The sequence below is a fragment of the Aethalodelphis obliquidens genome, unplaced genomic scaffold (genome assembly GCF_003676395.1).
Source record: "Aethalodelphis obliquidens isolate GAN/ISIS:26980383/991018 unplaced genomic scaffold, ASM367639v1 scaffold11, whole genome shotgun sequence".
NCBI lineage: Eukaryota > Metazoa > Chordata > Mammalia > Artiodactyla > Delphinidae > Aethalodelphis > Aethalodelphis obliquidens.
The window spans coordinates 10,978,937-10,991,541 of record NW_020837955.1 but is presented as its reverse complement, the minus strand read 5'-3'; the positions used below and the strand labels follow the sequence as shown (position 1 = coordinate 10,991,541).

At 33.9% G+C, this 12,605-nt stretch overlaps 1 protein-coding gene across 2 annotated transcripts in view; it reads right to left on the bottom strand.

Moving 5' to 3' along the window:
- The window catches only part of HECTD2 (HECT domain E3 ubiquitin protein ligase 2), a 79,806-nt gene that overhangs the window by 11,679 nt on the left and 55,522 nt on the right, over window positions 1–12,605 (bottom strand). Inside the window, exons 12-18 of one of the 2 annotated variants that reach the window (XR_003433825.1) lie at window positions 11,419–11,526; window positions 10,589–10,721; window positions 9,610–9,698; window positions 5,794–5,961; window positions 2,447–2,521; window positions 1,661–1,748; window positions 1,468–1,574 (exon numbers count right to left, since the gene is read on the bottom strand). Coding sequence is in view for 1 of the 2 variants with exons in the window: in XM_027112029.1 (XP_026967830.1) it covers window positions 1,468–1,574; window positions 1,661–1,748; window positions 2,447–2,521; window positions 5,794–5,952; window positions 9,610–9,698; window positions 10,589–10,721; window positions 11,419–11,526 (759 nt within the window). In the remaining variant the exon portion in view is untranslated. The remainder of the gene's footprint in view (window positions 1–1,467; window positions 1,575–1,660; window positions 1,749–2,446; window positions 2,522–5,793; window positions 5,962–9,609; window positions 9,699–10,588; window positions 10,722–11,418; window positions 11,527–12,605) is intronic. The other variant, XM_027112029.1, reaches the window with a different exon arrangement.

Below are 12,605 nucleotides of genomic sequence, written 5' to 3'. Positions count from 1 at the left end.
CCAAAAAAAAAAAAAAAAAAAAAAGGATTAAAGACATAAATGTAAGGCCAGAAACTATCAAACTCTTAGAGGAAAACACAGACAGAACACTCTATGACATAAATCACAGCAAGATCCTTTTTGAGCCACCTCCTACAGAAATGGAAATAAAAACAAAAATAAACAATTGGGACCTAATGAAACTTAAAAGCTTTTGCACAGCAAAGGAAACCATAAACAAGACCAAAAGACAACCCTCAGAATGGGAGAAAATATTTGCAAATGAAGCAACTGACAAAGGATTAATCTCCAAAACATACAAGCAGCTCATGCAGCTCAATACCAAAAAAACAAACAACCCAATCCAAAAATGGGCAGGAGACCTAAATAGACATTTCTCCCAAGAAGATATACAGATTGCCAACAAACACATGAAAGGATGCTGAACATCACTAAGCATTAGAGAAATGCAAATCAAAACTACAGTGAAGTATCACCTCACACCAGTCAGAATGGCCATCATCAAAACATCTACAAACAATAAATGCTGGAGAGGGTGTGGAGAAAATGGAACCCTCTTGCACTGTTGGTGTGAATGTAAATTGATACAGCCACTATGGAGAACAGTATGGAGGTTCCTTAAAAAACTAAAAATAGAACTACCATATGACCCAGGAATCCCACTACTGGGCATATACCCTGAGAAAACCGTAATTCAAAGAGTCATTTACCACAATGTTCATTGCAGCTCTATTTACAATAGGACATGGAAGCAACCTAAGTGTCCATCGACAGATGAATGGATAAAGAAGATGTGGCACATATATACAATGGAATGTTACTCAGCCATAAAAAGAAACGAAATTGTTATTTGTAGTGAGGTGGATGGACCTACAGACTGTCATACAGAGTGAAGTAAGTCAGAAAGAGAAAAACAAATACCGTATGCTAACACATATATATATGGAATCTAAAAAAAGAAAAAAAAATGGTTCTGAAGAACCTAGTGGCAGGGCAGGAATAAAGACGCAGACGTAGAGAATGGACTCGAGGACGTGGGGAGGGGGAACGGTAAACTGGGACAAAGTGGGAGTGTGGCGTGGACATATATACACTACCAAACGTAAAATAGATAGCTAGTGGGAAGCAGCAGCATAGCACAGGATCAGCTCGTTGCTTTGTGACCACCTAGAGGGGTGGGATAGGGAGGGTGGGTGGGAGATGCAAGAGGGAGGAGATATGGGGATATATGTATATGTGTAGCTGATTCACTTTGTTATAAAGCAAAAACTAACACACCTTGTAAAGCAATTATACTCCAATAAAGATGTTAAAAAAATCTTTATTATTTTCCTCAAGACAAAAAAAACGCTAGAAACCTTTTTTTTTAAAAATTTTAAAAGCCTATCTACTAAAATATTTAAGGAATTATTTGTCAATATCATAGTATTACAAAACCTAACTGAAAGCATGAAGTTTTAAACTCACCATTAGGGCATTTGAAGCACACACACTATGAAATCCATAATAAAATGCAGCAAACTGCTTATAGATGGATTTGTTGAGAAGAAAGTCAATATAAAGGTGTACATATTCTGGAAAACAATTTTATATCATTAAGTCGTAAAAGTAAATGGCAAATACTAATGCGCTTTAATTAATAAATCGTGTTTTAACTTACCTTTCCTATTTTGATTGGTAACTGCAATTTTATCACCACCTGGCTTTAAATTATAGGACTTAATTATTCCGAATTCTTCTTGAAACACCTGATGGGAGATTCCAACACAGTGTATTTATTGGTATGGCTGATATATTAACAGACTTCAGTGAACAGGTTTGTAAAATTTAAAAAGAAAACTTTTTTCCCCCTCCTCTAAATATACAAACTACAGAATGGCTAGGCTTTTGTGATATTTGTATTAAGAATAGAGTCGTGGAAGCATTTTGGGGTAAAAAAGTAGGGACTTAACCCTCTTGAATACAGTTAAATACTTTACTGATGTTAACAAAATTTGCGCGGGCATTTAGGGAAGCACTCAGGTCTTTGGAGCCATGTGGATTCCTATAATTCCCACCTCCTGATTATTGTCAGGGGAGTGGAAGCGAGAGAGTTTTGGTCTGGTCGATTAGCTTCTGCTTCTAACTTCTTGCATTGAAGCGACAGAAGGGGCTTGTTAGAAGCTGAAAAGCTCTGAGAAAGTAACTGAGTCAAGGACACAGGCCAGGTGCCTGGCAGAGTGCCCTCACCCTTGCTGATGTTCTTTAAGCACTTTCCTTGACTGCTCACCTATATGTGTCTGCCTCTTTATCTCTACTTTATCAGGTTAAGATCCTTTAAGATAGGGGGTGGCATGTACTGATCAGTCCTTGTTCATCTTTTCTAATGGTGGGTGTATGGTAACAAAGGGTATTTTTCACATATGAAATACCTGGTTAACGGAAAGCTATTTGCCCTTAAGGATACCTGAAATGTTGAATAGAAATCTTCTTCAACATTGCCTTCATATGACAGGAGTTCACTTAATCCATGGGCCAACTCCTATAAAGAGAAATCTGTTATCTGTGTTTTTAAATCAAATAGTACTACCCAAAATAGTTAAGCAGATCTACTACAGTTCAGTTACATGTGAGACAGAGTAGATAAACGCAGACTTTGAAATAATGATAATATTTGATATTGTTTTTTCCAGGGCACAAAATGCTGGTTAATGATTTCTACCATGTAAGAGGCTTGGAAAAATTTATTGGAAAAGGTCACATAAAGGAACGTACCCAATTATACCCACAGAGGAATAATTCTGGGGTCTATTCTTATTCAGTGAGCTAAGAGCACAGTTTCCATCATAATTCACTGCTATCTGTAACATCACTGTTTATGAATTTGCAGTATTTCTCACTTTCAGTTTATATTCTTAAAAAACTCTGTTAATGTTTTAGGATTCATCTTTTAAACATAAAAACACACAGTTCATACATGTTAAGTGGTTTTTACATTTCAGTTATGGTGCCTTCCTCTCCCAAGAACAACTTGAGAACACTGGAGGAAATATTTTCCTACATTGTAACTCATGATTTCCCTGAACAGAGATTGAAAAATAGAAAAACTAAGCCAGTATTTTTTAAAATTTCAGGTTTTATGAAAAAAAGTTTTAATTTATTTTAAACATTAGTAGAAAATATAAGGAACAGCATGATTAGAATGACCTTACACACTTTACATATTAAAATTTCCATTCCATTAAAATAAGAAAATTTTAAACAAATCTAGGCTGGCATAGGTTCCGATATGATTTTCATTATTTGTTTCAATTATTAATAAAATTATGGATGCTGAAAATTATAATTGGGAGATTTGCAGTTTTTTGAACAATTCAAGGGACTAGTAGATGAATCTAATGGAAAGTATTTACCATTTTCTTTCAAAGATTAAATTTTTAATGATAAAATACAAAGTCAATTAGGTAGTAAAATTATATACTCAGATCTGCTTTATTCAGGACTGTAGCGCCTTTTATTCCCAGTCTTTGTATTTTCAAAACCCAATTTCTGTTGATTTGTTGTTTACCTGTTCTTAGACTCTTAACTGTAATATGTTATCTCTAAAATATTAATTACCCATATAGTTCAACACCTTTATAATTTTGTAAATGTAAAATTAAGAGTGTGTGAAGATACAGACTACTGGTTTTACACACTGTTTGAATACCCTGGTATTATTTAATAGAGCATATTTGAGAGTGACTTAAGCAAAAAGAAAAGAGCTATTGCAGTTCCTGATTCAAGGCTACACTTAGCCTCTCCTCCATTCTCAACTAAAAACCTCAAGGGTAATTTTCACAAGGCTGTGTGGGGAAGATTTGTTGCTGCTGCTGGACAGTTCTGATGCTTTGAGTCATGGATCCGTCTCTATAAAACCAATGGAGTTTTCATTAACATGGCCATCGAAAAGCACTGGCCTGTTAACACTGTATTTATTGAAGGCTCCATCATCGAATATTTTGCTTACTTTCTGTATTTTTTGTCCTTATTCACAGATACTGTGTTTAAATTAAGAAATGTACCACTATAGGTTTCTCTTTGCTTTCCTGTTTACTCTTCTTAAAACACATAGTGTACAAATACAAATGGTAAACAAAGTACTGAATAAAAAAGCACTTAAAACTTTTTTATCGATATATTTTACCATATATGAAATGGGAATTAGGTGTTAATTTTTAATAGATGCCATTAATAAATCGATAATCCATTTTTAAATTAAAAAAAATTCCCCACATTCCACTATCCTAACATGGCTGTTTTCTTGCTTCCTTTCAATCTTTATTCATGCATGCATAGGGACTCAGTTTTTTCTACAGTTGATCTCATAGCGTATGCACAATCTTGATTCACTATTAAAGAGGCAATATAAGAACATGAAATTAACTCAGTATCACCTTCAGCTCCATAATATAAAACAACGTATTGGTATAGTCATTCATAAAATATCCATTATTATTAACTAAAAACACCTGGATCTAAATGAGTCAAATTCAAATAGCTTTAATCATAAAATTAGACAATTTATTGGTAAAAACCAATAATAAAATTAGGAAATTTATTGGTAAATGATCTAACAAAAACTGCATATATGGGACTAAAAAATCACAGAAATCTAAATGAGAAGGTAGCTCATCTGTTAGTGTGTGTATATATATATATATATATATATATATATATATATATATATATAATATATACTAACTAGTATATATATCAGTGTATAGATATAACAATAACTCCCACTGTTACACAAATAAGGAAATTAATTGAATCGTCCAGGGCTCATAGGTAGTATGTGGCCAAAATACAAGACTATAAAGGGCAAATCTTTCAGTTTCTTAAGTAGTCTGCTCTATACCTTTTGCAACTTTTTCCAACTACTGAGTCTTATAAAAATACAGATTTAGGCTCTTAATCTGAAAGAATCCAAACCAATTTCCAAAAATGTATCTGATATCACATGAAGAATGGTTTTCTAATTAGTCACATGTTCTGGAGAGGTTTCTCAACTTTGATAGGAAGGTTCCAACCCTACACCAAACTCATTTGACCATCCAGACACAGAGATATTTAAACAGGCCCTTAATCCACATCCAGGTACTTACTAAGAATATTATGGGGAATTCTCTGCTGACCAATGGCTACCAAAACCCAGCTGTAAAAAAGCATTATTACTGTAGAGGATTTTCAGAATGATGTGTATACTATCCATTCTTCTACTACGTTTTTGCACTGGATTAAACTTGATGATTGGAAATCTAATTTCTGAATTGAGGAATGTTATCAGAGACAGGCCTGTGAAATTCATTAATTTTATTCAGGGATGGTGTTGCAGATGTTGTTAACGATATTGCATAGTGACACGTTAATAAGAATCCACAGTAGCGATCAGGTACTAAGTACTTTATTATCTCATGTAATCTTCCCAGTATGGAAGTTCTACTATCCCATTGTTCACATAAGGAAATTAGAGCTCAGAAACATAAACAACTTATCCACATTCACAGAACTAATACGTGGCAGAGGCTGGATTCAAATCTCTGTCCCTGACTCACAGCCTGTTCTACTAATGTTAGAGGAACTTAGAAGTGCTGCAAAGCGGGTTATGTGTCTCTATAAGGAAGAAGAAAATTAGACAAAAAAGGAGATGGGTTACAAAGGTAGAGGGAAACCATATTTAAACATAAGAATAGCGTTAGGAGGAGAGAGACTGCAGTAGAAGAGAGATGATCTAGAATTACGGGATAAGATGCTAAACGACTTTATACTTACAGGCATAATTTGACACAGGTCATCAGTGGTAACACTGCAGATGCCTACTGGCATACTTTGGTCATTAGGAACGATGGGAGGGCTCAATAATTTCTTGTAGCAGCAGGGGGGGAAACGAATATCCAAAGTAATGCTGTTATAAACAGCTAGTCCCATAAGCTATGCATACTAAATGTTAAGCATTAACATAAAATCCATGACAACAAATGAGTTTTGAATTATGCATCAGTCTATTTCTTGCATACTTCTTTCAGATCTAACACTGACTTTCTAATTAATCCCACATACTTCCTCTTTCCTTTCATTTATTTTCCCTTTATTTTACATAATATATTGATAATTACCAAAAATCATGTAAAAAGGAGAGGATCAGGTGAGAGTATTTAATCATTTCCCTAGAAAAGTTTATCTAAGATCACAATAGATAGCAATTTCATACATTTCTATAAAGTATTTAACATATAAGAAAACTTTCTAAATTTAAACAAAGATGTAGGTGATTTCATAAGCAGCAGCAATTTATTCAGAACTCACTGCAGAACACCACCAGTGATTTTGGTGATCATTTTGGCTATTTTAAAACTAAATACAGGGCTTCCCTGGTGGCGCAGTGGTTGAGAGTCCGCTTGCCGATGCAGGGGACACGAGTTCGTGTCCCGGTCCGAGAATATCCCACATGCCGCGGAGTGGCTGGGCCCGTGAGCCATGGCCGCTGAGCCTGCGCGTCCGGAGCCTGTGCTCCGCAACGTGAGAGGCCCGCGTACCGCAAGAAAAAAACAACCAAAAAAACCAAAAACCAAAACAAAAAAAAACCAACTAAATACAGGCTATGTAGAGAGAGCTGTATTGAGTAGTCCTATGGATACACACACACTGACATCTACATACACATGCACTACTGATATGTTAATAGGACAATTATTCTGCCACAGTAATACTTGAAAGACTTATTACTTGGAGTTTACTTAAAGTGTTAAAGTTAAAAAGCTACAGATGTTATATTTATAAACTTTGCCCGACTGCATTTTGTTTATCAGTTATACAGCAGAATGTAATTTATCCATTTTCTAAAAACGGTGTTTTAGATCAAATTTCATAATATTTCAACTGTCAAATAAACATTATAGTATCAAGTGCTTAAGGAAGTCAAATTTTATTGACTTAAAAGGAAATCTAAATATATGGGCTGGATAAATTATTGAAAACAATTTAAAAGATTAGAAGACAGCCAATAATTCAATTTGCTAAGGCAGAATGAAGGCTAATAATAATTTAAGGAACAGATATGTGATTTTACAGGTAACCATATCAACAGAGACTGAGCAATGTGTTCTAGGGTAAAGATACTGAAATTAAGTTCTAATGTATGCCTGTAATTGTGATAATAGCAATAACAGTAATAAGCATGATACTACTTTAGTTACCATTTATGATCATTTACTATAGTGACAAGTTCTAAGCATTTTTCATTAAAAATTACAAAAAAAAAATTATAATTATAATCCTGAAGGAAGGTTTTTAACAGATGAGGAAGTAGGTTAATAGGATCTGCTTCAGGGCACTTCCATACCCAGAAGAATCATGCTGCATTTCGCACTAAATCAAGTTGCTCTGGTTGAAGCAGGGGTGGGGATGTTGGAATTCTGCTGGAGCCACTGAAGTGTCATGTGGTGCAAACAGAGCCGACTTTGAAAACCCTGCACTATATTATGTCGCCCCCTACCCTTAGTTCCAGTGCCCCTTTGGTAATTCTACTCCTAAAAAACTGTTAGATTATGGCTCTTCATACACTCTTCAAAACATTTTATAATTATTTCTATAGGTTTTACTATAACACTTCTTGTAAACTCCAAGGCCTTAATATTTTAAAATAATTATATTAGAAATACAATACTGTGAGAACTACTAGAACAATAAATCTTTGGTCCTGAAATTTAGAAACTGGAACTATGTATGGAACCAACTCTATTTTCTAAATCATCATACCTGTTACTTCTCAATTTTTTGTTCTCCTCATCTTTGACAGATCTCTCCACCACTTACGTGATCACAATCCACTGTCATCCCACATGTTTGCATATATTATCATGCTGTTTAGGGCATCAGTCTTACTTTCTGTAGGTTTCTTTTGTGTGTGTGAGATAAATACACCTAATAATGAGATAATAGTGGCTATAATTTAATTTTAGATTAATTGTTTAATTTGTAATATACAACATGTAAATACACTTAATATGCTCTTTTGGGTAATGATTGAATAGAAACTAATGCCTACTGCAAAAAAAAAAAACCACACACACACAAAAAGCAAATTCACAATATTACATATACCACTCTAAAAATGTGGTATAAGAGCTGATACTTTATTACAAATATTAGAAAGTCAAAGTATCAGCCAAATCTAAGCCATGATAAGAATGTAAAGTAATGACAAACATATTTATCAGGAAATTCAAATAGCTCCTAGTGTGGTGAGAAGCATCAATGACTCAGGCCTTCAATGAAGTCGAAATATTCAACAAGTGACTACTGGAGATAAGAGAGTAAAAACAGGAGTCTAATAATTGTTAAACATTCCTTACTGTGGGCTTAGCACTTTGGACCTTTAGATACGACAACACATACAAAATTTCAGATTAAGTTTACCATCACAAGGTGTGGTTTTCCTCACTACCTTTTCTTCCATCCAGCCTCTCAATTTTCATATACATTCTTCAGGATTTACTCCAACAAATGCAAGAAAGACAGACATTCAAAGCTCTCCATCAGATGGCTCTTAATTCGTATTTTGCCAGCACCTTCCATAACTCTCGGAGCACCCTCTGCTCCCATCAAGTGGACCTCTACATTGCTCTGTAACAGGGCCAGCACAACGCTGACTTGTCCCCAGCCTTTCTCCCAGTCTATGCCCTACTCTCTCCAGTCCTGTGTTAATCAAATATATTGGTTCCATTTTAAAATTTGGGAAGAACACACTGAATCGTTTCCTTCTCAGAACTCTTCAGAACTTAATGCCAAATGGTCATTTGACTCTGAGAACAGACCACCCTGAATTGGTGGTCATCTGTCTGTCTAGATGGTAAGCTTCTTAAAGGTAGTTTTCTTTTCCTTCTTTTAACCTATGTATCCCCAGTGTTTGCTTATTTATTTATTCTTCCCTCCTTTCTTCCACAATTATATTTTTTAGAGTTTAAAAATGAATGCAGAAGTCATCCTGTCCAGTCTCCCAGCCAATGCAGGAATGCCCTCTCCAACACACCTGATAGGGATCAGAGGATGGCATAGAAATTTATATAATTTTAAAAAACACTATAAAATAATGCCGTATGCTTTAAATGTTCCCATTCCATTCAACTTTTAATTTTTTATGAATGTCCCAGGATTTGAGGCCACATTAAGAGTTAGACTTAATTTCCATACTTTCAATTTAGAAAACTGGGTGAAATAAGCACAAAGTGAAAGAACTAACAGAAAAATAGTTCACTATGAATAGGAAAGACACTATGACTTTTAAAAAATGTCTTAAATTTCTGATAATTTAGGTTATATATGAAATAGGAAATAATATTTATTTTGAGATAAGGTTTTCAGAGAAAAGTGTGAACAATTCAGTCACTCCTTCCAATTAACTAAATCTGCTGATATTACATAGCTGTGATATTACAAAATAATAAAGATTACTGAAAAATCTACCAGTAATTTGACAAGAATGTTTAATCTGAATAAAATGCTTATTAACAGTTTTCCAAAATTCAGATAAAATTCTTAAAACTCTCTAGTCTACTAGCACCTCCTAGTGGAAAGTTTAAAGGATACAATTCCAACCAATCGGAATTCAGAATAGTTGTCACATTTAAAGCTGCTAAACCAATGGCAGTATGAATCCTTATGATACGTAAACATGCCTGGAAAATAGAAGCATAATTTCATCAATATGATTGATTAAAAAAACCCAGAGCAGTAAACATGTACATGGCATCTCATCTATTAGAAGCAACACATTTCAGCAACAGTTCTGTTAGAAACTACCTTTCATGTTAAAATGTATCAAATACACGTCCAACAAATTTGCAAGAGCACTTTATTGTTCACTGGTATCCTGAACCAGGGGTAGAAACAGGGTAAAAAGACAGAAACTAAATTAATCAGTTGATTTATAAAAACTATAATTTTATACTTTATAAGTTATGATCAAAATTAATTTTGAGGATTATCTGGAGGTTTCAATTTACCTCTGTCTTCTCCATTTCCCATTACCAGAGAGATGCTGTATATACATATACACCAAATTAGGAAAAATAAAGAATAAGAAAAACACTTAAAACTCTCTTTTGAAGAAAAACATTTAATGATACTAAGGATTATATAGGTGTTTTCTCTACATAAAATATAATTAAATTTCAAAGGTTTATTTAATGATTCTTATTTATTAAAATGGCTCATATTTTAATGAAAGAGACTTTGAATATTAGTGAAGAGCAAACTATAGTTCTGTTTTTTAATTTCGAATGTTCTTTTTATTTCAGTGACAAATTTTCATGCATTTGGCTTAGTCAGAAAACATGTGGATGCTTCCTTGCAAAGACATCTTGTGTAGGATTCCCAGTAAGATAATGATTATTAGGTTCATCAATTTGGTCAGTTTAAAAAATGTAACTAACAGTCTTTAAAAAATCATTCAACATTTATGGTTGACAAAAAAATCTGTAAAATCATAGGCTAAATTAAAAATAAGAGCGACTACTTGAATCTAACAATTAGGGAGAAAACACTTTCATAAAAATTAACTACTCACCATAATCGGGATGAAAAATTTGGCGAATTAAAAGAAGGAACCATTCTTTAGTCAAGCCGCCCATATCCAAACCAGCTTCCCCTACAAACGTAACTTTCAACTTCTTTTTCAAGTCTGCTCTTTTCCGGGTTAACTATTTGAAGAAATTATAAAGTAGAGGAGAACAAAGGGCAGTAAAAAGGAAATTAATTTTTAAAATTTTGGAATATGTATTATCTTATTTACAATGTCACAAAACTCCATCCATCCATCCGTCTCCCAACACTGTATTAGTCAGGTATGGTAATGTTTGTTGTAGAGATCAAGGAACAGAATTAGAGAGCTCAGGTAGCTTGCCCAAGGTTACTGTCTCCCAGCACCATATTGTCTCCAAGATTTTAATTTAGCAGAATACAGTACAAAGTAGTTCATTGCCTTCAACGCTAAACTTAAAAAAAATCACATAACTAAATCAAATATTATCTTAGGGCTTCCCTGGTGGTGCAGTAGTTGAGAGTCCGCCTGCCGATGCAGGGGACACGGGTTCGTGCCCCGGTCCGGGAAGATCCCACATGCCGCGGAGCGACTAGGCCTGTGAGCCATGGCCGCTGAGCCTGCGTGTCCGGAGCCTGTGCTCCGCAACGGGAGAGGCCACAACAGTGAGAGGCCCGTGTACCACACACACACACACACACACACACACACACACACACACACACACACAAAAGCAAGCACACTACTGGCATACAGAAACAAAAGATAGCTTACTAAGATTTTAGTAATAAGCCATATTATCAAATTTATTTAAAGCTTTAATCAAATAATACTATTCTGGAATAAATGATCAATACCTCATCAAGAGAATCGCTGACCAGATGTGTCCGCCTTACTTTCATATTTAGAAATAACATATTCATATCAGGTCTCTGTCTTCGAGATACTTTATCCACCAGACTTTGCTAATTAAAAAAGAAAGCAAACATTTTCATTTATACTTAAACTATAATCTCATTTAAAACATTTAAACACTTTAGTAAAAATCACTTATATTCCTCTCTTTGCCATCTCTCATAAACAATTTCATAAACTCGATTATACAAATTTTGATTTATGAAAATGCCCTACAATTATTTCATTTGGGGACAATAATAACCAAATAATAATAATAACCAAATAACCAAAGGGGATCCAAAATGGAGGACCTAAAATAATTCATCTTCTTTAGTAAAATAATGTTGCATTACTGTTTCTGTATGTCTCATCTCTTAAATGGCAAAGTTTTCTGTTTAGTAAATACAAACAAAGTGGGAACATTGGAAACAAGGTATATACTTCTGACGATAAACTTGGCTTAAGCTTTTTTAGATACTGGATTTACTCTAAAAGCACAATTAGTCTACTTTTAGAAAGTAATTTTCAACATATTTCAGAAACCATTAACAATGCTCATATCCTTTGTCCCAGTAATTCCACTTCTGGGAATTCTAAACACAGAAAATATTTTATACAGTGAGATGTTCATCACAGCATTATCTATAAGAGCAAAACTTTAGAAATATCTTAAGTATGTATCTCTCTAATGGAATATAATACAGCTATCAAAAATGATGTTCATAAATACTATGTAAATAACATGGAAAATGTTTAGGGAACATACAACTGAAAAAAAAAGTGGAGAAACAAAATTGTATACACAATATTGTTTAAACTCTGCTGCCTTTTAAAGACAATATAGGTAAAAACTATCAAAAGAAAATTTCCTAAAATGTTAACAATAGTTATGCTTGAGTGATGGAAATATGATTTAAAAAATATAAGGAATATATAAATATCATGCTTGTATATTTACTTTATCTAAATCTTTTTCAGACTACCTCATCCTCTTTGGTAACAAAGAAAATGAATTATTGTACAGATTAAAGACGAACACTTCAGACATTTTAAATACATGCAGCAATTTGCTTACTAGGTAAAATTTTAATACCCCAAATCTATATAAGGCTACTTTCATGATTTTGTAGATTACTATAATAATACA